At 39.6% G+C, this 25,156-nt stretch overlaps 1 protein-coding gene across 1 annotated transcript in view; it reads right to left on the reverse strand.

Moving 5' to 3' along the window:
• Positions 1-25,156, reverse strand: part of stxbp5l (syntaxin binding protein 5-like) — a 152,484-nt gene that overhangs the window by 113,102 nt on the left and 14,226 nt on the right. Inside the window, exon 2 of the mRNA XM_034694624.1 lies at positions 10,339-10,436. Within this exon, the coding sequence (XP_034550515.1) occupies positions 10,339-10,436 (98 nt within the window). The remainder of the gene's footprint in view (positions 1-10,338; positions 10,437-25,156) is intronic.

Here is a 25,156-nt window from a genome sequence, read left to right on the forward strand (position 1 = left end):
TGCATTTGCAGTATTTCTGAAGGGTTTGAGATGAAAAGGATATGATTACCAACCATCAAGACCCTGGCCCTATGCCTATACTCCCCCCTTAAATATGTATGTGGTGAGAGGGATAGCATGATAGGAGAAATACAGTCTGTCAAATGAAGATAAGAATGTATAGTGAGAAGAATACAAATGCAGTGAACGAAAATATGGTATGGGTTGAGAAATTAATACTGAAGTGGTTGAAGAACTTGTATCCTAAGGGTTTACTGTGTGGGTGTGAGTCTAAATGGTTTGTAAGAGGTTCATCTAACACAAATACAGGGGACAGAACAAAAATCTGACTGCGCAATATCAACGTCTATTTTTGTTATGCAAGGCCATGGAACATAAGCGCAATTCAGTGCAATTAAATACAGTGCATACATTGAGTGCATGTCAATTCTGGGGCAGGAAACTTAAGCAACGACACTTTAACAGACTACGATGGTTGGAAACAGTGGACAATCAAGCCCAACATTTAGAAACCGTACAATTTTACGCCCACATGTAACAATTATTTTTCCCTTATGTACACACACATATATATATATACATATATTCACTTACATACAGTAGCTTTGTAAACAGGGATTTTTTGTCCTTGAAGGCACAGAGCATTGGTTTGTTCATTGAGCTCTGCACTGAATGCCTTCACAAAGAGAGAGCTGTATGGTGACCTTCAGTTTTTGACCATACCTTTGTTGAACTCTCTTTCTTTGTATTCACTGCATATGCTGCTTTTTACACACTTGAGGAATCTTCTTTCTGTGTTAGGATGTTAAAGGCATGGACAGGTGCACAATTATCATAACGGCACATTGATGCATACAGACCTCAGTCAAAATTGATTTTCTTGTACATTTCAAGTTGAACACGTACATTTCCGAGGATGTTACTAAATTTAGAGGCCCACAGAGTGGTATACTCACTCTTGGTTGGATTACATGTGAGTGTATGTGTGCACAGCCTCATAAGCCAGAGGGCTGATGACTAACACATCTCAGCAACAGTGACGTTACTCATATATATAATACTTTTTATTTACACAAATCCTAATAGTGGAAAATCACAATATTTTGCTTGTTGGTTTATGCCTACACTGTAACACTCTAAATGCCACCAGCTGTCAACTCTGGACAGGACCATTAGGACCATGTCTCAACTAGCCCATTAGCATCTCATGCTTACTAACCCCTTTCATTCTCCCTCCTTCATCCCTGCTGCTCTCAGCAAACGTATGAACACATTTGTCTGTTGTGTCTATGATGACAACAGGGATAATTAGCTAAATCTACACGGACAAGCTGGCAAGCAAACGGATACATACAAATTGCTTGTTGTACCTAAAGTCTCCAAAAGAGCCTTCAGTTATCAGGCACCTCTCCTTTGGAATCATCAACCAGTCAAGGTCTGGAGGTAGATACCCTCTTTACTTTTAAGATTAGGCTTAAAACTTTCCTTTTAGATAAAGCTAATAAGTAGAGCTGGCTCAGGCTTGGACCAGCTCTTAGTTATGCTGCTATAGGCTTAGACTGCCAGTGGAACTGGTACACTGACACACTGGGATCCTATCTCAACCCCCCCATCACTTACTTTAACTTTCCTTGTCCCATTAAAGTTACTAACCATTGACCTTTCTGGAGTACCTGAGCTCCATTGTCTCGTAGTACTTACGCAGCTGTGGACGTTCCAGACTCCAGCTGCTACAGATGTGCTGGACACCAGGGGTAACAGCCACTACTACTACTAATACTACTACTACTACTATCCGTCTAATTAATATCATCTATCCATCTCTCTTAATCTCCTCTATACTTTTTTCCAACCCCAACTCGGTCGAGGCAGATGGCTGTCTAACATGAGTCTGGTTCTGCTCGAGGTTTCTGTGGCGGCAAGGAAAAAGGATTTCTTCCTTGCCACTGTAACTAGCTAGATAGTGCAAGGTGCAATGCTCATGGTGGATTATGATGAGATAAGACTGAGTCCTGTCAGTAAGAGGGGACTGGATCTTATCCTGTCTTGATGTTGGGTCTTTGTTTATAATAGAACATAGAGTACGATCTAGACCTGCTCTGTTTGTAAAAGTGTCTTGAGATAACGTGTGTTGTGATTTAGTGCTATACAAATAAAGGCTGTGATTGATAAAACAAAGATATTGAGAAAGACTTGCCATTTACTGTAGTTAGAAATGAGCAGATGAGCACAATTATTTATCAAGTGCAATTGTCCATGATTCACAAAACGTGGCCGCCTCAGGTGCAAATAAAACCTCCTTTTGAGCAGTACTGTGAATTTTCAAAAAAATAAGGGATGAGGCTTGTGCATCATCGTTAGATTTGAAGTAGCTCATTTGTCATTCATAAAGGCAAACTCTGAAATACATAGAATAGATTGGATGGTTCAGCAGATTCAATTAATATTCTTAGGGCTATGTTACATTAGAACTGAAAAAAATCATCCTTATATCATCAGTGTTTCTGTGTTCCATATAGCAGTTGATGCATGTATACCAGTGGCATTTCCTGAATAATTCTTAGTGCTTCTATTAATAGGCATCTGACCTTTCATTCCTGGACTACCTCACCATCTCCAGTGGACACTGGTCCACAAGGGAAAGACTGCTAACCAGGGGGGTGGGGAAGAAAAGGATGCAGAAGATGAGGAGGATGTAAGCAATGGTTTACACCGTTTTACTGCAAGAGCACAGACAACTGCTTCACGGTGTTAGGAGGAAGGAAGGAAATTCACACTGTACACAACCAAGCTTGTCCAAAAGTAAAACCTAGAATCAACAGATTAAATAAAGACTGTGCTATTACTTTGATTTTTAGATGGTTAAACTCCTCTTAGCGCAAGGTTCCAGGCCTTTTATCATACAAGTTTTGGGAATGCATAAATACTGATTATTAGGGAACATAAATAAATTAGTTTGTGAATTGAAACAACTGCTTTTTAAGATTTGAGCTTCAGATGAGCATAATGCAATCAAGGTCTGTTAAAATCAATTGAAGTGGCAATTAATAGCATCTCTACCAATCAATCTGAGATTTTTCCTATGTTGCTATGCCCCAGGCTAACACACGTGTGTTCCACTTAATGCTTCAGCTCTGATTTACTGTACATCACAGTTCACAAGAGGACCCAAGTGCAAGTGCAGGAATATTTGTTATACAATGGAACCAAAATTGCAAACAAGAAAGGTTTTGATTAACAGAGTCCTTGGAAATATGTTTGATGGCGTGTTCACACCAAACGCGAATAAAATCATTTGTGCAAATGAGTTACATGTAAAGTCAATGTAGAGACGTGAATAGACGCGAGTGGTGGTCTGGCGGAAGGAATTGGGCGACGCGAATAACGCGAATCATTTGTGCGAATAGCCTGCATTTGTGCGAATTTGTTTGCGGTAATGAAGCAAATTCACTCGCCTGAATGATTCATGATAGTTAAAATATCTGCACTCCTGCGAATCCATCACGTGCAGATCATCCGGTGACCTGTCTGTGACGTACGGACTTGCGGAGATTCACTCATCTGTAACATATGGGACACTTTGATTCTATCTCTGTGCAGCTTCCCTGAACTCTTTGACTCTACCTGTTTTATGGGATCAGGAATATACAGGAGCTCACTGTGAGGACAGAGAGTGAGGAGGATTATCTGGTGAGTTCTGAAAAACTTTGTCTGTCAGCTATCGGTTGTAGAAGGAAGTTAGCTCTGCTCTGCGAATTGAGCGAGTCATTCGCATGAATAGAGCGAGTAAACACAAAACATTCTCGCGTCTGTATTCGCTCGAATAGCGCGATCGTTCGCATCTGGTGTGAACGCCACATAACAAAAAATTTGGAAACACACTTCAAGTCTACAAAGAAACAAAGGGAGGTTAGACAATGATCTGACACGGAGGGGAGGGCCCCAGACACTGAGGCCCCGACCACACATATTAAGATGCTTTTGAAAACATTGTTTTTTCTATATGTTTTGGCCAAGCAACAACCTCCAACCACAGGAAATAAAGCCAATGAGGGAGGGCTAAAAAATTGCAGTTCCTCGAATGTCCACTTGAGGCTGACTCAGAAAGTACCAGAAACCACATACACACCAATTCAAAAAAGGCGATCTTTACAGCAGAAATAAACATGTTTACAGCCTGGTACAAAAAAAATGATTTTAGCCTGAAAAGCTAATTTCTCTAACGGCGCACACTGTACAGGGAGTCAATTTTTTCATAGCTCAGCAGTTTAGAAGATATTAAGATTACGAGTTTTGCATGATTAGTGGTACAGCTGACTTGACTGACAGGTGGGAATACTGAAGCTGTTAGCAAGGAGGCTCAAAGCCCACCTCTCTACCTCACACTAGCTTTACAGAAGTTAGGTTGAGTTCAGCATTTCCAATATGGCACCCCGCGAGAATAGGCTCTGCTGCTCAGAAACAGATGGGTGATGTCACGGAGACTATGTCCAAGTATTATACAGTCTATGGTTTTGGCCTTACATCCACATGTAAACAGAAGGTTTTTGACCAATCAGAATCAATTATTTTACACGGACGGGTGATGAGCAAGGAAGAAGGGTAATAATAGAAATTAAATGCTAATGCAAAATGTTCTGTTTTAACTTAGCACAAGTTCTTGAATCATTATAAATGTTATACCTAAAATCTCTTAAAGTAATATGGGAGGTAGAACCTTCAGTTATCAGGCCCCTCTCCTTTGGAATCATCTACCAGTCAAGGTCCGGGAGGCAGACACCCTCTCCATTTTTAAGAGTAGGCTTAAAACTTTCCTTTTTGATAAAGCTTATAATTAAAGCTGGCTCAGGCTTGGACCAGCTTTTGTTATGCTGCTATAGGCCTGGACTACCGGGAGAACTGGCGCACTAACACACTGGGATCCTAGCTCACCCCCTTCCCCCAAACCCCTTCATCACTTACTTTAACTCTGCCTGTCCTATTAAAGTTACTAACCATAGACCTTTCTGGAGTCCCTGAGCTCCATTGTCTCGTAGATTCCTCTGAGCTGCCGTAGACGTCCTCCTGCTGCAAACGTTCTGGACTCCAGCTGATACGGACGTACTGGACTTCAGCGGCAACAGCTTCTACTACTCATCTCATCACTATCACTTCTCTCTCTAACTCCCCTTTATCGGTCTTTCCAGACCCAACTCAGTGTAGGCATGATGGCTGTCTAACATGAGTCTGGTTCTGCTCGAGGTTTCTGCCTGTTAAAAGGAAGTTTTTCCTCGCCACTGTAACTAGCTAAATACTGCGATGTGCAATGCTCATGGTGGATTACGGTGGGGTCAGACTGAGTCTTACCCTGTCTTGAAGTTGGGTCTCTGTTCATAATTTAACAAAGAGTGGTCTAGACCTCCTATGTTTTTAAAAGCGTCCTGAGATAACATTTGTTGTGATTTGGCGCTATACAAATAAAGACTGATTGATAAAGTACCATATCATTAGCATGTTAAGCTATGTATGATTAAAAAGACTTAATAAATGTCTACTCATATTTCAGGATGTTTGATTTGAAGAGAAACCTTTTCTGATTAAGAAGGGAAAGAGTTAACTGCTATCTTATAAAAGCCCACCTCATGTCACCAGGGGATCTGCACACTGATTGGCTTTCGCAGCGCGGTGGATTTGCTGGAGTTCAGATATTTCAACTCTCCAGGCAATGTCTGCAAAGCCAATGATAGAGTGCGACGACAATGAATCTTAATTGATTATTATCTGATGACAAACACACACTAAGGATTAGTGAATCATAATCCACTGTAACAGAAGTTATGTGTTTACACAGAGTGACCTCCTCTTATTGTCCACCCAGGCTCCATCGGCCAAATCAGGTTTACTCATTGCTTGCAGCTGGTCGTTGAATAACGTCCTTGTAATGAGAGCATTATCCTCAAAGGTATCAGCTGCAGTCTCCATCCAACCCATCCATAAGAGGACACATGTCTAAATTGGCTAATTTATCTTGTTTACTCAGAACAGACAGCAAGTTTTTAGCATAACTGAAAATCCTGGTAGTGCCTTGAGTTCATAGAGGCCGACATGTTATGTCAGCTTCAGCCAAGTCTAGATGTCTAACTGAGAGAAGATGCAAATAAGGCTCAGAAATATTTAACCCAGCTTACAGTTACATGTTGAGTATGTCATAACTGTATATCAGTGTAAGTGTTACAAACATCCTTTCAATGCTTTCCTCATTGATATCTTGGAATCTCAATGCGTGGTGTTAGTTGATTTCGTTGAAATCAGTGTCATGATACTTCTATGGAAAATTATTTGCTTTATGTAATAAAACTAATGAAATAAACTGTGAACATCTGTCAAACAATAGATCAAATATGATGTTTAAATGACAAATTGATCAAATAAACAGTAACTGACTATATCCAAGAACAACTGGGAATCCCAATAAGTGTGGTAAACAAATATAAAACTGTGGCGTGAGAAACTTATATGTAAAAGCTGATCCTACTGAAGGCTGATTGAAGAAGATGGCTGTCTTACATGACACCTTCATATCTTAAAGAGCTCATAGCGCCCTATTAACCCTCTACAGCGCTACGCTCCCAGAATACAGGCCTGCTTGTTGTACCTAAAGTCTCTAAAATTAGAATAGGAGGTAGAGCCTTCAGTTATCAGGGCCCTCTCCTATGGAAGCATCTACCAGTCAGGGTCCAGGAGGTAGACACCTTCTCTACTTTCCTTTATGATAAAGCTTATAGTTAGAGATGGCTCAGGCTTGGACCAGCTATTAGTTATGCTGCTATAGGCTTAGACTGCCAGGTGAACTGGCACACTAACACAATGGGATCCTATCTCAACCCATCTCTCTCTCTCTTTTTTTTTTAAATCTCCTCTGTCTCTCTTTCTATCCCCAACTTGGTTTGGGCAGGGCTGTCTAACATGAGTCTGGTTCTGCTCCAGGTTTTTACCTGTTAAGAGGAAGTTTTTCTTGTCGCTGTAACTAACTAAATACTGCTCGTGGTGGATTAAGATGAGATAGGAGTCCTGTGTTTCAGAGGGGACTGGATCTTTTCTTGCCTTGATGTTGGGTCTTTGTTGATGATTTAACAGAGTATGGCCTAGACCTGATTTGGCGCTACAAAAATTAAGATTGATTGATTGATTGATTGATTGATTGATTGATTGATTGATTGATTGATTGATTGATTGATTGATTGATCTGGAGATGATTTGCAGCATTTCTGATCAATATCAAGTGTCCTGTAATTTTAAACAAGCTCTTTCTTCCACTGTCTCTTATCCTCTGTCCCCAAATGTCAGTGTCAATATCCTTTCTAATGAACTGATTGCCTGTAATGAGAAGTGACTGCCAATCAGACTTCGGGCTATACAATTACGTAAACCCTTTACTGAAACTACATTCACATTCACTGTATTGACACTCAAGACAACACCAGTAAGAAAAAACACATGAATATATTTGTTAACAGAGGCTCACAAAATATTGATATTGACGTGGAAAGGCAGCAGTAAGCAGCCAGACACAGGCAGGAAAATAGAGACAAACTACCATGCACTCCACACACACAAACAAACACTCACACACACTTGACATGCTTTTTCTCTGTTCTATTTGCTCTCAATAAAACAAATCTCAGCAAATTCTGGTAAGCTCACCCCAAGCAGTGAGAGGAGTGTCCCAGGAGTCCACTGCAGAGAGCCTCATTGCCAACCCACTGCGCCAACCTCGATGACATCTTCTCTATGCACCATTCACCAGAGCAAGCCTGTCCTGTGGTAGCCTCAGCTTTGGATACTCAATATGTGAAACTTGACACTCTAGGAGCTTCAGGGATGCTTCCCTCAATATTATGCTACTGTGGATATTTTTTGATCCCAAAAGTATTAAGTTATATTCACTACAAAGTCAAGATTTGAAAAGAGGGGCATACTGAAAAAGATCAAGAAATATTTGAAAGAATATACCACAAAGATGGTTGTAATTTTAGTTTGCCACAAACTGTATTGCTTACTCTGCTTCTGTGGACGGTCCAGACTCAGGCTGCTATGGACACGCCTGATTCCAGCGGCCACAACTTCTACTACTCGTCTCATCACTATCACCGCTCCCTCTCTCTCTTCATCTCCTCTATCTCTCTTTGCAACTCCAACTCGGTCGAGGCAGATGTCTGTCTAACATGAGTCTGGTTCTGCTCGAAGTTTCTGCCTCTAAAAAGGAAGTTTTTCTTTGCCCCTGTGGTTAGCTAAATACTGCGAGGTGCAATGCTCATGGTGGATGAAAATAAGATAAGATAGAGTCCTGTCTGAAAGAGGGGACTCCACTTGCTTCCTGTGCATTTTAGATTTTAAGATTTTACTGATCACTTTTAAAGCTCTCTTGGGTCTTGCCCTGAGCTAAACTGCAGAAATGCAGACACCACACGAGCCATCTTGTGGCCTTAAATCCACGGGTGGGGCACTTTTGGTCGTTCCAAAGTCAAGGCTCAAATCCAAAGGGGAACGCGCTTTCACTGTCAGAGCTCCTAAACTTTGGAACGACCTCCCTAAGGAGATAAGGCTTGCAGAGTCAGTGATATTTTTCTTTGAAATCTCTTTTTAAGACCCACTTTCACAGACTTCCCCCTTTAAACCATTTTATATTCTTATTTATTTGTTTATTTTTATTTTTTATATAATTATTGTTTTTCATCTTATTTTCTTATTTATTGTTTTATTATTTCTTTTTTATTCATTATTTTAATGTCCTTAATCTATCCTTTTCCATTTTCTATTTTCTTTAATGTGATGGCTTCCTCTTAAAACCTTTTATTCATTTATAAATTTGTATCTATTTATTTACTAATGTATTTATTTGTTTTCATTTTTTTCTTTTTTTATCTATAACTTATTTTTCTTCTGAAAAACCTCTAACATGATTTATTGGTACACTGTCTTACCACTTTATTCTGTTTAATTTGCATTTATTCTTTTAAATCTCATGCATTGTATTTTTTTTTTTTTTTTGCGTTGTTAGAATTTCTACACTTCTCTCTCTCTGTATAAGGTTTATTTTGTCATCCAAATCCTGCCATGCTTTGCTTGTCAAAGCACGTAGTAAACATTTGTATTTAAAGGCACTATTCAAATAAAGTTATTATTACTATTATTATTTTGGTTTTGCTTAATAACCCCTAATGGCTGTACTTACAATTCTACATCTTATGACTAGGTATGATAATTTTTTTAGGAATCCAATAAATACAAAACTAACCTAGCTGCAAAATGAAGAAACATACAGAGAAGATAAGCATTGAAAAAGCGAAAGAAAAGAAGTCCATCAGACTGAAAGAGGTTGTGGGTAACGCAGAATGAGTGAAGCAAAGCACTGAAGTGTGTGTTTGTATGAGCGTGGGCTATTGGATAGTAGAGGTAGGTGTGTGCAGCATGTCAGTGCATTTGATAGGTCACTCAAAGGTTTCTCTGCGAGTAAAATCTCAGCTCACTTCAGAGTCTGGCAAATGTTGCTTATCATGATATCAAGTCACATTTGCTTCTCTTTTTATCATCTATGTCTCATGTCATCAAACACCACTGTTCACCTTTACCCCTGTCCTCAACTTCAGTCTCATATATCAGTTTCATTATTTTACAATTCATGTTACATCACCTTGACTTATTTCATCAGAGAAATCTCCCCAATCAGGACAAGCAGCACGCCTGCTGCAGCATCCATCAATAACTGTTTCCCGCTTCTGCAAGGATGTTCCCTTAAGGCATTAAGGGAACCCTTGGTGTTTATGGCAGTGTCATCTCCTACCTGGATTGCACTCACACATCCTCTCCCATCCCTGTGACCGGGTGACCCAGGGGATGGGCTGTTGGATGGACAGGTCTGAGCCTGCGACATGACAGCCGAGCACACAAATTGACAGGGCAGAATGAGGGATGAGAATCCATAGAGGGGGGGAAGGGTGAATGAGAAGAAGAGCCACTGCCTGGAGACACATCATAGCAGTTCCACAGGTTTGTGGAAGATAGGGAACAAGGGAAGAAGAAAGGGAATACTAACTTAACCTAACACCAGTTTAGGTCCTGGACAAAAATGTGCATCTTTTGTGTCTAATATTTATTTTCTCATTATTTCACACTCATTTAAAATTATGTGATGGACTTATTGTGTTATTTAAAATGCTCAAACAACGACCAGTGGCAAATGCTAGGTCATATTGTTACTAGAGATATATAACCATGTATTCATGAATGTGAAACTTAGGAAAGAGTGTCCCCAGACAAATGGAGGAAAGAAGTGAGCACATGGGGTTTAAAGGATACATCCTTACACCTCCTGATCTGGAACCAATGGCGAGGATCTTCTGCACAGGGTCAAAGGCCAGAGCAGTGGGCTGGTAGGGAAAACCATGGCGCACCGTCTGCAAGAAAAAGTAACACAAACAATATGTAAATATGACAATTAGTGCAATTACCCTAAAGCATCCATCAGGCCTAATAACACTTGGGCCCTGTCCCATTTCTCCACACTTAGCTGAATGCCCTCGGTTACGCACACACTTTGGTGATGTTTTGCCAGGAACATTTGCATGGGGTGTTCACGCAGTAAATGGAGAAGATTTGAGAGGACATTTAATAAGACAAAAAATGCAGCTGATTGTTTTGGCATTATTTGGCGCTCTGCTTAGGCAATTTCTTCAGATGAGCCACCAGAGATTAATGGTAAGCCGTAGGCCTAGAGAGACAAATTCATACTCTGATCCCCGGGATGTTTTGCTGGCAACACATCAACTGTAATATGTGACCTTTATAAAATACTCCAAATTATGAACAACAACATCTTTGCATATCAAGATACAAGTAGTGACACATTCATGGCCACAATCTGATTAAAAGGAATGACTAAGGATGAACCCACTCAGTACACGGGTATAAAGATCATTCTTTACTCTCAAGATGATTGATTGGAACGTTTCATATGTCTCTTTATAAAATAAATATAATGTTATTATACAGCTAACATACAGCTATATGTATTGTTAAGATTTGAATGTATATAAAGTTACCAGTTTCGCATCTTTCAAACATCTTTCTTACGTGTAAAACTTCTTCAGCGGGAAGTCTTGTGGCTCTTCATAATAACTTTTGGGAATAAACTTCCCCAACAAGATGCATTGTGAGATTTAGACTTGGGATAACACCACTTAGATGCGGTCTTACAGAAAGATAAAGTGCAAATCAAGCGTTGCACTTTTGATTGTTGGAGAAGCGAGACACACTAAGCACTGACACTAAGCACATGAACGTGCACGCCGAGCGTGTAAGTGCGATCAAGTGCGCGTAACCAGACAGCCACTCTGTCTGGTTGTTTCTCTCAGCAGGAGTTAACATGCAAGAGTTGGCCCCTCACACCTAGGACACACGTACTATGTATTGCTGCAGCTCACACAGTTGACAACGAGATTAGCACAATATGCCATGGAGCTGCCACCAGTTCAGTCTTTCTACATTGAGTTTGCCTTTGGTAATTGTCTTTAAAAGTAAGTTTAGATACAATTGCATACAGGAAGATTTGAGTCTGAGACAGAATCAGATGAAGGTACTTTCAGTGGAGAAGGAGATGAAAGGCGTATATTTGCTTTAATAACGTCAATATGACTGTCCATGGATCATTTTTCACAGTACCTGCTGAACACCAGCAAGGCAAGCACATATCAGCAACGAGGCAATTTAAAGTGCTCAGAAAAAACACATTGAAAGAAGACATGGGAACAACGTTGTAGAAAAAGGCAACAAGCCCATTCTGTAGATGATATGGGCTGCAGTTATCCATGAGCCACATGGGCTGTGTAGCTGCTCTGACCTGGTTAAAGTGCCTACTAAATAGAGAGTAAGAAGTTCTGCAATGAACTTGTTCAGCAGTAAGGCCCTGATAACACTATACGTAGGGAACACTTCATATTCTCCAGTAAAGGGCATGAAGAGTTCAATTCTTAGTTGATTACAATCAGTATTATCTATGTAGATTATTTCAATAGTCAATTTGTGTGTTAGTAGGGGTGGGAGCAGCTGGGTGACTCACGAAACAATACAATACAATACGATACTTGGCCCATGATAACGGTGATGTAGCCTAACGATATATCAGGATATCTTATAAACAAAAGAATAAAAACTGCTCGTTGAAAGACATAGAGCAGGATCCATGTATTTATTCACTGCATTCTTTTTTTGTTTCACAAGGATGAAAAAATGTTCATGTTTTTAGCCTGTAACTTAAATTTACCAAGCCTTAAAACAACTGTTGATATAAAAATACAGATTTAAAAAAATGTATGTCACTTTTATAAATAAAATACATTTTAATTATTGAACATCACAACCAACTAGTGTCTGCAAACTGTCTGCAAATGTATGTTTACTTTAAAACATGTGCTTTAATGTTAATCTGTGTGACTGTACCTGTAACAGGTAGTCATATTCACCGTGACGTCATTAAGTACAGCCGCAGCAAGTCTCGTACATCATGCTTGTTTGTAGCACGTAGGAGCGTTCCCAACTGGTTTTCATTGAAACGAGCAGTAACTATAACGCAGGACTCTCGTGCATGTGAAGTCCACCTATCCCAGGGGAGTGAAACTTTCTATAGAGGCCAGAGTGTGACCGCCATCTTTCTTCTCGTCACAGCCGGTCTCAGCCATAGACTGTACAGCATCAACATCTTGCTCTGCTTTGTTTTGAGAGTGGTTCGCGTATTTCCAGCTCCCTTTCTGTCTAACATCCCACTGTCTTCTTCTGAGAATCAGCCGCTGTTGACTTCTTCTGTGGTCAATAAACTGTTGTTCACATTCTCCTCATTCATGCCATTAGCGCCCCCACGTGGAGTCATTACGTAGTGACGCAGTAAGTCAAATTGGCAGGAAAATTTAGCGCCATATTTATCCTATTAAAATATCGATATTCATACCACACAGGTCAGGACAACGATATATTACCGTATCGGATGTGTGTGTGTGTGTGTGTGTGTGTGTGTGTGTTTTGATTAAATAAATAAATCAAGTATTTACTCTCACACAAAGGTGATACCCACCTGCAGTGGGCTTTATTTAGATCAGGAAAGTAATACAATGATATATTAGTATAAAATGCTGAATTTACCTTGTTAGTGTTAGCGTGCTTCGGACTCCGACCTCGACATCTCCTTGCTATTGACATGCGTACCATGTCATTGATATTTATTATTTACTCATTAAACTTTACAGCTACTAAAACTAACATATGGTGCAAGCTCTTAATTGCATATTTGCGCTAGGATGAGTGTTTTGATTAACACTAGTGCGCTCGATTGCTAGCGCATGGTAACATCAGGTCAACTACTGTGGCTCCAGTGTTAAGTGCTGTGGGTTTTTTCTTCATGTTTGGTGGGACTTCATTGTTGTGAGACCTGTCCAGTAACAGCTGTTAACCACTTCCAAGTCAAACAGAGTGCTGGGAATGGGTGCGTTTGATTTATTGTTGGGCGAATGATGTGACATGGCCTTTTCGTGGTTCCAGAAGACCCAATGTGATCTTTAGTGCATGAAACCTCATGGAAAGTGACGCTAAGTCATAATGGTGTGATTGGTTTGCTTGTTTCCATCAACATTAAATAGCTTCTTACATACTAATACACTTCACCACTTAAAATATCTAAACTACCAAATCAGAGCTGGATGTGTGAACACAAATGACACAAGTATCTGAGTTAAACAGAACTTAACCTGAAAGCCCCCTTGATTTGTCAGTCCAATTAGTAGAGGTGTAAGCAGAACATGTAAGTCTGTAATGGTAATATATCTCCTCATGCATGTCCTACCCATGCATCTTAAACAAACAAGATATTTCCAATATTGATGACACAACGCTCATTCAAAAACACATCAGAATGCATAAATTAATAAAAATTAGACAATATAACATTTGATGTCCGTGATTTTAACTTTAGCGAAACATAATCAATGCAAATACCTGTTTTGATGCCATTACAATTTTATACAATGCAGGTGTTTCAATGCCAGTGCTTCTTTTTTAGTTTCAGGGTGTGTTTCAATGCCAAATTTAATTTTCAATACCAAACATCAAAGTCATCGTTTTGGCTCCACACAAGAGGAGTGTGTAATGACAGACTGAAATGATGTCATGATCTAAAACATTGTCTGAATCTAGATGTTCCTCTACAGCTTTGTGCTTTATCACGCACGCACGCACGCACGCGCACACACACACACACACACACACACACACACATACACACAGGAACGCCACACACCGCTCTTTAATACAAATTATTGACTGTATATAAAATAGATGCAGCCTCAGTGACTTCACCCATTTTTGCCATTGGTTTCTGAAGTGGAGTATTGAAGCCTATCCACTGTGTGTTTGCCATATTCGAAATGCTGTCTCATCCTACCTTGAGGTCAACCTAACATTAGGCAAAGAGGAGGAGTTGAGACAGGCTTTTATCCTCTTAAGGCTGATTTATACTTCTGTGTCCCCCCTACGCACCATTGGCTGACGCAGTTATGAGCACCACATACTTGTGCATTGATGTGTCCAGGACGCGCAGCAATTCTCCACCGAAACACTTCAGGGCAGTGCAGTCTCTCTGATAGCTGGTTACATTTTGGAGGAGGTGCCAGTGGCTATGTGCGTTGGCCTCTGAGTAGGTACGGGAGCTACGCGGAGCTCTGGCGTGGGCTACGCCTTCGATTTGACGCAGAAGTATAAATCAGCCTTTAGTGTGCACTGACAGAAACCTAGCTGTAAACATGCTTATTTTTGACATAAATATGGGTATTTATTAATTGGTGTGTATGTGGCTACTTCTGGAGCCAGTCTCCATTTGTCAGTGGAGAAACTACAGTTTTTCATTCAAATACTGTTACTTTGACACCTTGTCTCTGTCCATACCCAACGGTTAGTTGGGTTGAGCAATATAAGTGTTTATGAGCACTTCTGTTCATTTACTTTCACTGACTTTGCAAAGCCCTGCTAACACTAAAACCAGAGTATTTTCTCCCCCAGGTTACAGAAATCAAAGCCATCCTTTATTCGTAGACAAAATACTCACCCTGTTCTAGAAGACAGCATATAGTAGCAAAGGGAGAGTCATCTTTTTGCATGGACAAAATACACTTTTCAGCTTGCTCTTCAGAATATGATGGCTTACATAAACAGGGTTGAGTCATAGCTTGGAAATCCAAAATTTCAAAGTTTCTGTAACAATCATGAAAGTGCTTTTGAATAAGAGCCTCGTCTGTGGGGATTTCTGATGCTGACCCTGGCAAGCATCAAGGTGGAAAAAGAAAAGGTGACAACATTTTCCTCCAAGAAAGTCTACAGGCCTTAGATTCTCAGTCTTTAGACGATCTGAACAGAAAGCTTTTATAGCACATCCTTCTCACCCCATGATACCACCTGTCAGAACATTTGTGCCATTGGTTCCTGAAGTGGAGTTTTGAAGCCTATCCACAGTTGTTGCCATATTAGAAATGCTGACTCAACCTAACATTAGGCAATGAGGAGGAGTTGAGGTAGGCTTTAGCCTCTTAGTGGGCACTGATATAGAAGTGAGCTTTTAAGACCAAAATCATTTTTGGTACCAAGCTGTAAACATGCTTTTTTTTTGCTGTAAAGATGTACATTGATGACATGATCAGCCGTTAACAAACACCCCTTCAAGAAAAAGCTGTTCACTGATTGGCCAAACTGACTGAAAACTGAAAAGTCATATCTACAACAATATTTTGATAAGTTTGGACGTTACAGTCTACTAGTTAAGATGAACCTTACGTCTCTGTGGTGAAAGCAAACAATGACACAACTTAAGTTACAAACTACCTAGTTTCAACTTATGGTTTAGGGTGGACTTTACACCCTAACTAAGAGCTCAACTTATACAGAGGTGGTGCAACAGGCCATAGTGGATGGCCCTGATAGTTGCCATGGTAACATAGGTCTTAAGCCAAAGTTAGCCTGGGGGTTAGGTGTCTAACTTCTTTGGGCTAACTATTAGACTGTCATTATTTTTGTGAAATGGTCCAACTTGCAATAGACTGGTCTAATAAATATTGTAGACTGATCTAACAATATAGATCAGTCTGAAACTGATTTGTGAGACTGGCCCCAGATCTTGACCTCAGAAAGCACCAAACATGACAACCTAGATTGGAAGATAACAATGTGGTATATCAATTTCCTGAAGCAAATCAAAAATGACAAACAGCAATATGCAATCAGAAAGGAATCATCATGGGAATTGGACTTTTGATTTGTGTTTGTTTTCTGCTGGTGTTTTGTTTATTACTGTCAAAACTGTGTTGTGTTTTTCTTTATCACTTCTCCCTTCCTGTCCCCATCCAAGGCTATTTATGTCCTCTTTGTCAGAAGCAAACCACAAGGTCAGAATCTGGGTAGGAAGTGTTTTAACAGCTGGGCCGTGTTATGAAAGCCTCATTAAAACTAATGCAGTATTTTGATCACACATATGTTACTGTGTACAAGAGGTAGATTATAGAATAGGTTATAGAATCAAGGTATATAACGTACCAAGGTAGGTACAGAAGATGTCTACTCTTCTTTAGAGTCTTCTTGATTTTAACATTAGTTCAATAAAGTTCAATCAGGTGCATAAGCAAAACTATATCTAATCTTTATCACCTATTATGATAAAAGAATCACATTCATGAGCTGCACTTGTACTGACAAATGTTTACACAGTGAAACACAATATTATGAAGAGACAGCAACCATCCTCATTCTTTATCATGACACAGCAGCTGAATATGTTCGTGACCTGGGCTCCTGAAGCAACAATTAAACAACACAAGTTAGCCTTAACATTTCATAAATGTTAAAGAACTCTCATGTCGGTAGATTGAGAATGCTTGTACATACAATTTATCAGTTTCTCCTCGTTAACATGTCAGTAACAAAACTGTTTGAGTTTGAAAGTTCTGTGACCATGTGGACTGAAATCAAAATTCACTTTTTAAAAGATATAACACATGGTGGTTTGGCTATTTAGATTCCACCAAGTTACGTTCGTAATAATGGCCTGAGATAGCAATGGTTTGCTCCACTGAATTTAAAAATCAACACTGTAATAACAACAACGAGACACCACCGCGTCTCTTGTGATAACTTTCTAAAGAGGATTATGAATAACAAACACCATATAATCCAGCTAATCTCTCACTAAAGAGCTTTGTATTGTCTGACCCTTAGGAGAACTACAGATGTTGTCCTCTGTCTCTGTCGGCCAGTTCCACCTGTAGAAGTTAATCCTCTGTGTTGGTCCTTAAATGTGTCCCTTTGTCTCCATTATGAACACCATTTGTTGTTTCCATAAAAATGTATTATTGCATGTATATTTTTTCTAATAACCATATAACCCCGAACAGCTGATCTGATATTGTGAAATCCATGTTGGTACAGGGCCACAGTGTGGCCTGCAGCAGGTCATAGCTTGAGCTTTCGTGTGAAGACTCTTGCTAGCTTCTCCAATCAGACAGTGCTGACTGTTACTATACCTAGTACACCAACTATTCAAATTCCTTGTAGAACCCGATTTCAAAAACCCAAACTATCCATTTACAGTAGTTGAAACCAATAATTTGTACAGTTCTTAGGTGCGTTAAGAAAATACTTGATATCTATCAGTAAAAAATGCCTTAGTACCACTATTAATCACTGAAATGTAACTTTGACATTAAAAATTTAAATTAAAGATTAAAAAAATAACCCTAATTCCCCAAAATTTAATTGAAAATATTTATGAAACATATATGCCCATTTTAAATGTTATGCCTGCAAAATGTTTAAAAGCCCTTTGTTGTGTTGTGTTGTGTTGTGTTGTGTTGTGTTGTGTTGTGTTGTGTTGTGTTGTGTTGTGTTGTGTTGTGTTGTGTTGTGATTACTCATTTGGGAACTGAGAAGACCAGTTTCTGGAGTTCTAAGTGTGAAATGTCCCACTCTTGCCTGAGATAGTATCTCAGTTTTGTGTCTCCTTTGTGATATTTTTCAAAACAGATACGCTTTTTCAATGGGTACATGCAGACCAGTTACCCATGCCACTGGAACTTATGCATCCTATGGATTCTGGCTTTCAAACTGTGATCTGATAACAAGCTGGGTGGTCTTCTTATTGTTACAGCAAAGGATGCTTCATCCATTATTTAAAAAAACAATGAAAATTTTTGATTAATCAGACAACAGGCCAGGCCTCAGTCCATCTTATAGCTTATAAAGTTAGAGCTGGCTCAGACTTTGACCAGCTCTTAGTTATGCTACTATAGGCTTAGACTGCCAGGGGAACTGACTCTCCCTGTCCAAAGTTACTAACCATAGACCTTTCTGGAGACCCTGATATCCATTCGCTCATAAGTTCCTCTTCTGTAACAGCTACTACTACTACTACCACTAACTGTCTCATCACTATCATCTCTCTCTCTTAATCTTCTCTATCCCTCTTTCCAACCCCAACTCGGTTGAGGCAGATGGCTGTCTAGTTCTGCTCATGTTTTCTGCCTGTTAAAGGAAGTTCGTCTTTGCTGCTGTAACTTGCTAAATACTGCGAGATGCAACGCTCATGTTGGATTAAGATGAGATCAGACTGAATCCTGTCAGCAAGAGGGGACCGGATCTTATCCTCTCTTGATGTTGGGTCTGTTAATAATATAACATAGAGTATGATCTGGACCTGCTATGTTTGTAAAAGCGTCTTGAGATAACGTCTGTTGTTATTTGGCGCTATGCAAATAAAGATTGATAGATCTACAGTGGGCTCTAACACCCTGAGATGTCGCTGGTGTTTCTGGATCATAATCATACATGGTTTCCTCTGTGGATGGTACAGCTTGAACCTGCATTTGTTGATGCATGTAGCAAAAAAGCTGTGTTCGCAGACAACGGTTCATGGAAGTAATTTTGAGACCACTACAGAGTCATGTCTGTTTTTAAATCCAGCACCACCTGAGGGCCCAAAGATGTATCAAATATACAGTTAATTGATTTGCAAACCATGAAAATCTGTTTTTATCAACATTTTTCACACTGTCCCAACTTGGAATTGGGGTTGAATGAAAAAAGTGCAAATGGCCAAGTACACATATGAAGAATACTGGTCAGTTTTTCCCACCAGGCCCCTCAAGGTTTTCTGACACAACTCAAGTGCACTGTTGCTGGGATACTGGAGAGCCACTTCATGAAGCGTATGAGAAAGGCATTTACTGGCGAAGCTCAGATGCAGCTCATATATATTTTAGGGCAAAAGCCATACAATAATTTTTTCATCTTCCAGCATCTGTGTTTTAGTTTAGTCCTATTTAGTGTATGTGCATATACTGTAGATGTGAAAAAGCTCTCCTATCTATCTATCTATCTATCTATCTATCTATCTATCTATCTATCTATCTATCTATCTATCTATCTATCTATCTATCTATCTATCTATCTATCTATCTATCTATCTATCTATCTATCTATCTATCTATTTATCTATCTATCCATCTATCCGTCTATCCGTTTGTCTGTCTGTCTGTCTGTATTTTCCCCCGTTGTCATTAACCTCTTAAAGTCCCATTAAGTAGCTTTTCATGCTTATTTCCCTCGCTTATTGTGATACATTTCCAGTTCAAAATTGATTAAAAATAAATGAAGGAATTACTGAATCTTGCTGCTTCAACAGAAGATGCAAGGTGTACATGTAGGAACCCAGTCAGCCATGCAGGAACAGCTGACCTGCTGCAAAGGACCTGTGTTCTGGCTGCCAGAGGGGGCATCACATCAACTCAGCTTTCCATCCTCCATCTACCCTTTTCCTTTTCTATCTGTTGTTGTTTTTTCTCCCACCCTATACAACTTGTGCGCACTCAAGCCTGGTGTTCATTTAGGTTACCTCACACAGGCAACTCCAACCCCCAAAGACTGATATTACCTCGCCACACAGCAGTCTCTCACTGCAAAAGGCATTCAGCTGCAGAGCTGGTCTAGACCCCTTGTTCTATAAATAGCAAGCGGTACCCATGTATACCACTGCCAGCAAGGTGCGTATTGAGCTTCAGTATCTCAACACACAGATCATATATATATATATATATGTATACAGTACAGGACACACCTTCTCATTCAATGCGTTTTCTTTATTTTCATGACTATTTACATTGTAGATTCTCACTGAAGGCATCAAAACTATGAATGAACACATGTGGAGTTATGTACTTAACAAAAAAAGGTGAAATAACTGAAAACATGTTTTATATTCTAGTTTCTTCAAAATAGCCACCCTTTGCTCTGATTACTGCTTTGCACACTCTTGGCATTCTCTCGATGAGCTTCAAGAGGTAGTCACCTGATATGGTTTCCACTTCACAGGTGTGCCTTATCAGGGTTAATTAGTGGAATTTCTTGCTTTATCAATGGGGTTGGGTCAGGTTAATACACAGCCGACAGCCCTATTGGACAACTGTTAAAATTCATATTATGGCAAGAACCAATCAGCTAACTAAAGAAAAACGAGTGGCCATCATTACCTTAAGAAGTGAAGGTCAGTCAGTCCGGAAAATTGCAAAAACTTTAAATGTGTCCCCAAGTGGAGTCGCAAAAACCATCAAGCGCTACAACGAAACTGGCACACATGAGGACCGACCCAGGAAAGGAAGACCAAGAGTCACCTCTGCTTCTGAGGATAAGTTCATCCGAGTCACCAGCCTCAGAAAACGCAAGTTAACAGCAGCTCAGATCAGAGACCAGATGAATGCCACACAGAGTTCTAGCAGCTGACCCATCCCTAAAACAACTGTTAAGAGGAGACTGCGCGAATCAGGCCTTCATGGTCAAATAGCTGCTAGGAAACCACTGCTAAGGAGAGGCAACAAGCAGAAGAGATTTGTTTGGGCCAAGAAACACAGGGAATGGACATTAGACCAGTGGAAATCTGTGATTTGGTCTGATGAGTCCAAATTTGAGATCTTTAGTTCCAACCGCCGTGTCTTTGTGAGACGCAGAAAAGGTGAACGGATGGATTCCACATGCCTGGTTCCCACTGTGACGCATGGAGGAGGAGGTGTGATGATGTGGGGGTGTTTTGCTGGTGACACTGTTGGGGATTTATTCAAAATTGAAGGCACACTGAACCAGCATGGCTACCACAGCATCCTGCAGCGACATGCCATCCCATCCGGTTTGCGTTTAGTTGGATGATCATTTATTTTTCAACAGGACAATGACCCCAAACACACCTCCAGACTGTGTAAGGGCTATTTGACCAAGAAGGAGAGTGATGGAGTGCTGCGGCAGATGACCTGGCCTCCACAGTCACCGGACCTGAACCCAATCGAGATGGTTTGGGGTGAGCTGGACCGCAGAGTGAAGGCAAAGGGGCCAACAAGTGCTAAACACCTCTGGGAACTCCTTCAAGACTGTTGGAAAACCATTTCAGGTGACTACCTCTTGAAGCTCATCGAGAGAATGCCAAGAGTGTGCAAAGCAGTAATCAGAGCAAAGGGTGGCTATTTTGAAGAAACTAGAATATAAAACATGTTTTCAGTTATTTCACCTTTTTTTTGTTAAGTACACAACTCCACATGTGTTCATTCATAGTTTTGATGCCTTCAGTGAGAATCTACAATGTAAATAGTCATGAAAATAAAGAAAACGCATTGAATGAGGAAGTGTGTCCAAACTTTTGGCCTGTACTGTATATAAATATATATATATATATATATATATTGAAGATAAGTGTAATATTCAAAATAAAATAACACTGGCATAGTGCAGCAAATTTAAGGTTATGAAATCTTTCACCTTTGCTGTTCCTTCTGGTATTGAGTATCAGAGCTTTTAAGCCTGCGCTGGATTAAATTTTTTGTTTCCCTGAGAGTGAGTAGGTATAAAAAGTATTTCCAAACTCTATTAAATAGAAAAAAAAGGAATTCACTGTGCTATTTTTTTTTTATCATTTATATTTTGAATGTTCAATCCATTTGACAAAAAAATTATAAATATAGATGATGAAATCCCCAAATTCTTTGCAATTTTACGTGTAGGAACATTACTCTAACATTGTTCAACTATTTGCTCATGCAGTCTCTCACAGAGTGGTAAACCTTCCAACTTTACTTCTGAGGGACTCAGCCTCTACGGAATGCCTCTTTTTTTTTACCCAGTCGTGTCACCAACCTTGTACAAATTTAGGGGAAAGGGTTGTTTCTGATTGGAGGTACCTTTACTAGGCAGATATGTGGCACATTAACTCAAATTTCATAACTGTACGTATGACTGGAAAGATTAGTTGTAATCGCACGAAAAGATTGCACAATATTAAATGAATGCAGGCCCAATTATCTTATTTAAAGACAGTTTGCTAGAATGAAATGTCAGACACCCACTGAAAACAAGTATCAAACCCAGAGTTAAATTCCATCACTGTCCTTACTTAACATAATCAATATTTAAAGGCAGGGATGTTGCTAGCTAAGCATCCTGTGTCCCTGACACATTAACGTCTATAAGGACATAGTAAAATCATGACCCATGCGTCCCAGGGACCCATTTTTCCCCACACGGATGGACACATTACTTGGCATGATTTTTTTGGTTGGAATTGTGCACAAAATATAAGTGATACAGACTAAGTAATAACAACTTACCTTGTCCGTACCATAGACTGGGTCAGTGCTGGCTATAGGTGTTGTGAAATATCTTAATGGTCTCCCAAACTGCCATTCCAACATTTTCTGTTGAATCAGTGTACATTATGGACAGCCGTCAGTCCAACTAGTAACCCGTAGGAGTCAGTAATAACAGACTATAGTTGGGGTATCTTTATCGCTTTATGAGGCTTTTATTTTGGTACTTCCGCTAGGTGGTAGTGTAAATTTGCATATTAACTACATATTTCAGATCCCAGAGCAACATTTAACATTTAGATTTAACATTGAACAATTAGATTTAACAATCAGCATTATAGATTGAACATTTATCTTTAACATTTAGATTTAACATTTAGATAATTATTTAGCATTTAGATTTAACAGTCATTTTAACTTATATTTGTCACAACAAAAATAAAGTGAAAAAGATCACAAATATTGCTCTAAATGTGATTTTAAAAAAGTGACTTAAAAATTCACAATACATTTTTGTAATGTTTTGATGCTAAATGCGAAGAAATGTTGCTGTTATTTTCAGTGTGCACAATTGTAAAACAGTGCCCAAAGAGTATTCCTTTCAGGTTACTGAGTTAACAACGGCATGCAAATTCAAAAATGCGTAAAACTGCAAAAGTAAAGACTGCTGCAAAAGAAGACTGTTAAGTTCTCCAGGCCTGCAGGGGCAACAAACAGCAACTATAAACAGCTTTATAGTTGACGTGAAAGAGAAGACAACAACACACTGAACTTCTGTTTCGATGGGACAGCACCATAGTTTGACATCAGGGGGTGTCTTTGAATTTACTGTAGCCTGGAGAGTCTGATCTTGACTCAGACATTGGTAATAGTGAAAACATGGTAGAAATGTCGGGCATTCTATTTTCTTCACCTCTAAGGACCTAAGCAGGGGTTGAATGAGGATGCTCTTGGATGCCTGGAGCTAACAGCTTAAGGGATCTCGTAGCCAACATGCCTGTGTTCTCTGAGCCTAACACTGGGCAGAGTCAGATGATTGTACTATCTCCATGGCAAACAGGATTGTAGCTGCATTCACTGCATTCAACAGCACCGTGGAATCCTTGACAGGTTTGGCTTCATGTCCCCTGAGATGGGGAGATTAATGTGTTTAACAATCCTGTCTTTCACAGTGCATTCTTTATCCCAGGTGTCAGAAACCAGAACTGACTCAATTTTAGCTGCAGTATAAAAAAAATGAAAAAGTGGTTTATTTTAGGGCATACATTGACACAACTAACTTTAACATTACTCCCCACTGACTCCCCCCTAACTTTAAGCAGTTTAACCAGTAGCTTTAACATTTAACAGTCAACCAGCTGTCTGAAGCTCATGTTTGTTAGAGAAGTAAACACAAACATACCCTCATACTCAGACTCTGATGCTTGGTAGCTAATAGAAATGCTAGCTGCAAGGCTAACTGAGATCAGTAGCTGACCTAAGCTACACAGTTTAGCAGTGGTTACATAAGCAAAGCTTTCTGTCCATCAGAAATGATTTCTCAATAAAATGTTGTGTTTTATCTACATGTTTATTTTGATAAAATGTTATATTTACATAAAGTTATATTTGGTAGAGTAGTCATGAGGACATGACTGTTAGACACACTGTGCTCTAGTTGCATGTATTGTTACATGGCCTAATAGTACAGATAAATCCAGTGTGTGGTCTTCTTCTCTGTCCTGACAACAATAAAGCTGTTTCACTTAGCACTCAGACAGGCCAAGACCACTTCCGTTAAAAAGTCTTGATTTGCAGAAATCTTTACTTTTGCAATTGTTTTCTGCTGTTGTTGCTGTTGTTACTGCTGTGGGTCATACCGTGGTAGACGAACAGAGTTTTTAATAACACAACCCAGTAAAGATAAAGATGATTCATAAAGAGACAAAGAAAGTATGTCATGCTCCATCCCATGACTTCATAAGGGTCACAATCTGACACGAATATCTACAAACAGCCCACTTAAATATAAACTAACTCGATTCTCTTTGCCCCCTCAAATGATTCAGTATTTATCTGCTGTGTCTCTTGAAAAAGTGATTTTTAATTATTTCTCATGTCATTCTAACGTTGAAATTTTGTTTTTATGTGTTTGAGTTGGCTGTACAAAAATGACAAGATTTATAATAGCTGTATATATGCAGTGAAGAAGACTTCACTACTTTTTTAAACATAGGACAAGTATGTGCTGAAGAAAATAGTGTAGGAGAAGACATACAGTAAGTAATAGATGTGATATGCTGTTTAGGCTTAAAACCTTCCTTTGTGATAAAGCTTATAGTTAGAGCTGGCTCAGGCTTGGACCCCCCATCACTTACTTTAACTCCCCCTGTCCCATTCCCAAGTTACTATCTATAGCCATTTCTGGAGTCCCTGAGCTCCATTGTCTCGTAGGTTCATCTGTGTCGCTGCCATAGATGGCTTGCGGCTGT

This window comes from Notolabrus celidotus, chromosome 10, assembly GCF_009762535.1.
Source record: "Notolabrus celidotus isolate fNotCel1 chromosome 10, fNotCel1.pri, whole genome shotgun sequence".
Lineage (NCBI taxonomy): Eukaryota > Metazoa > Chordata > Actinopteri > Labriformes > Labridae > Notolabrus > Notolabrus celidotus.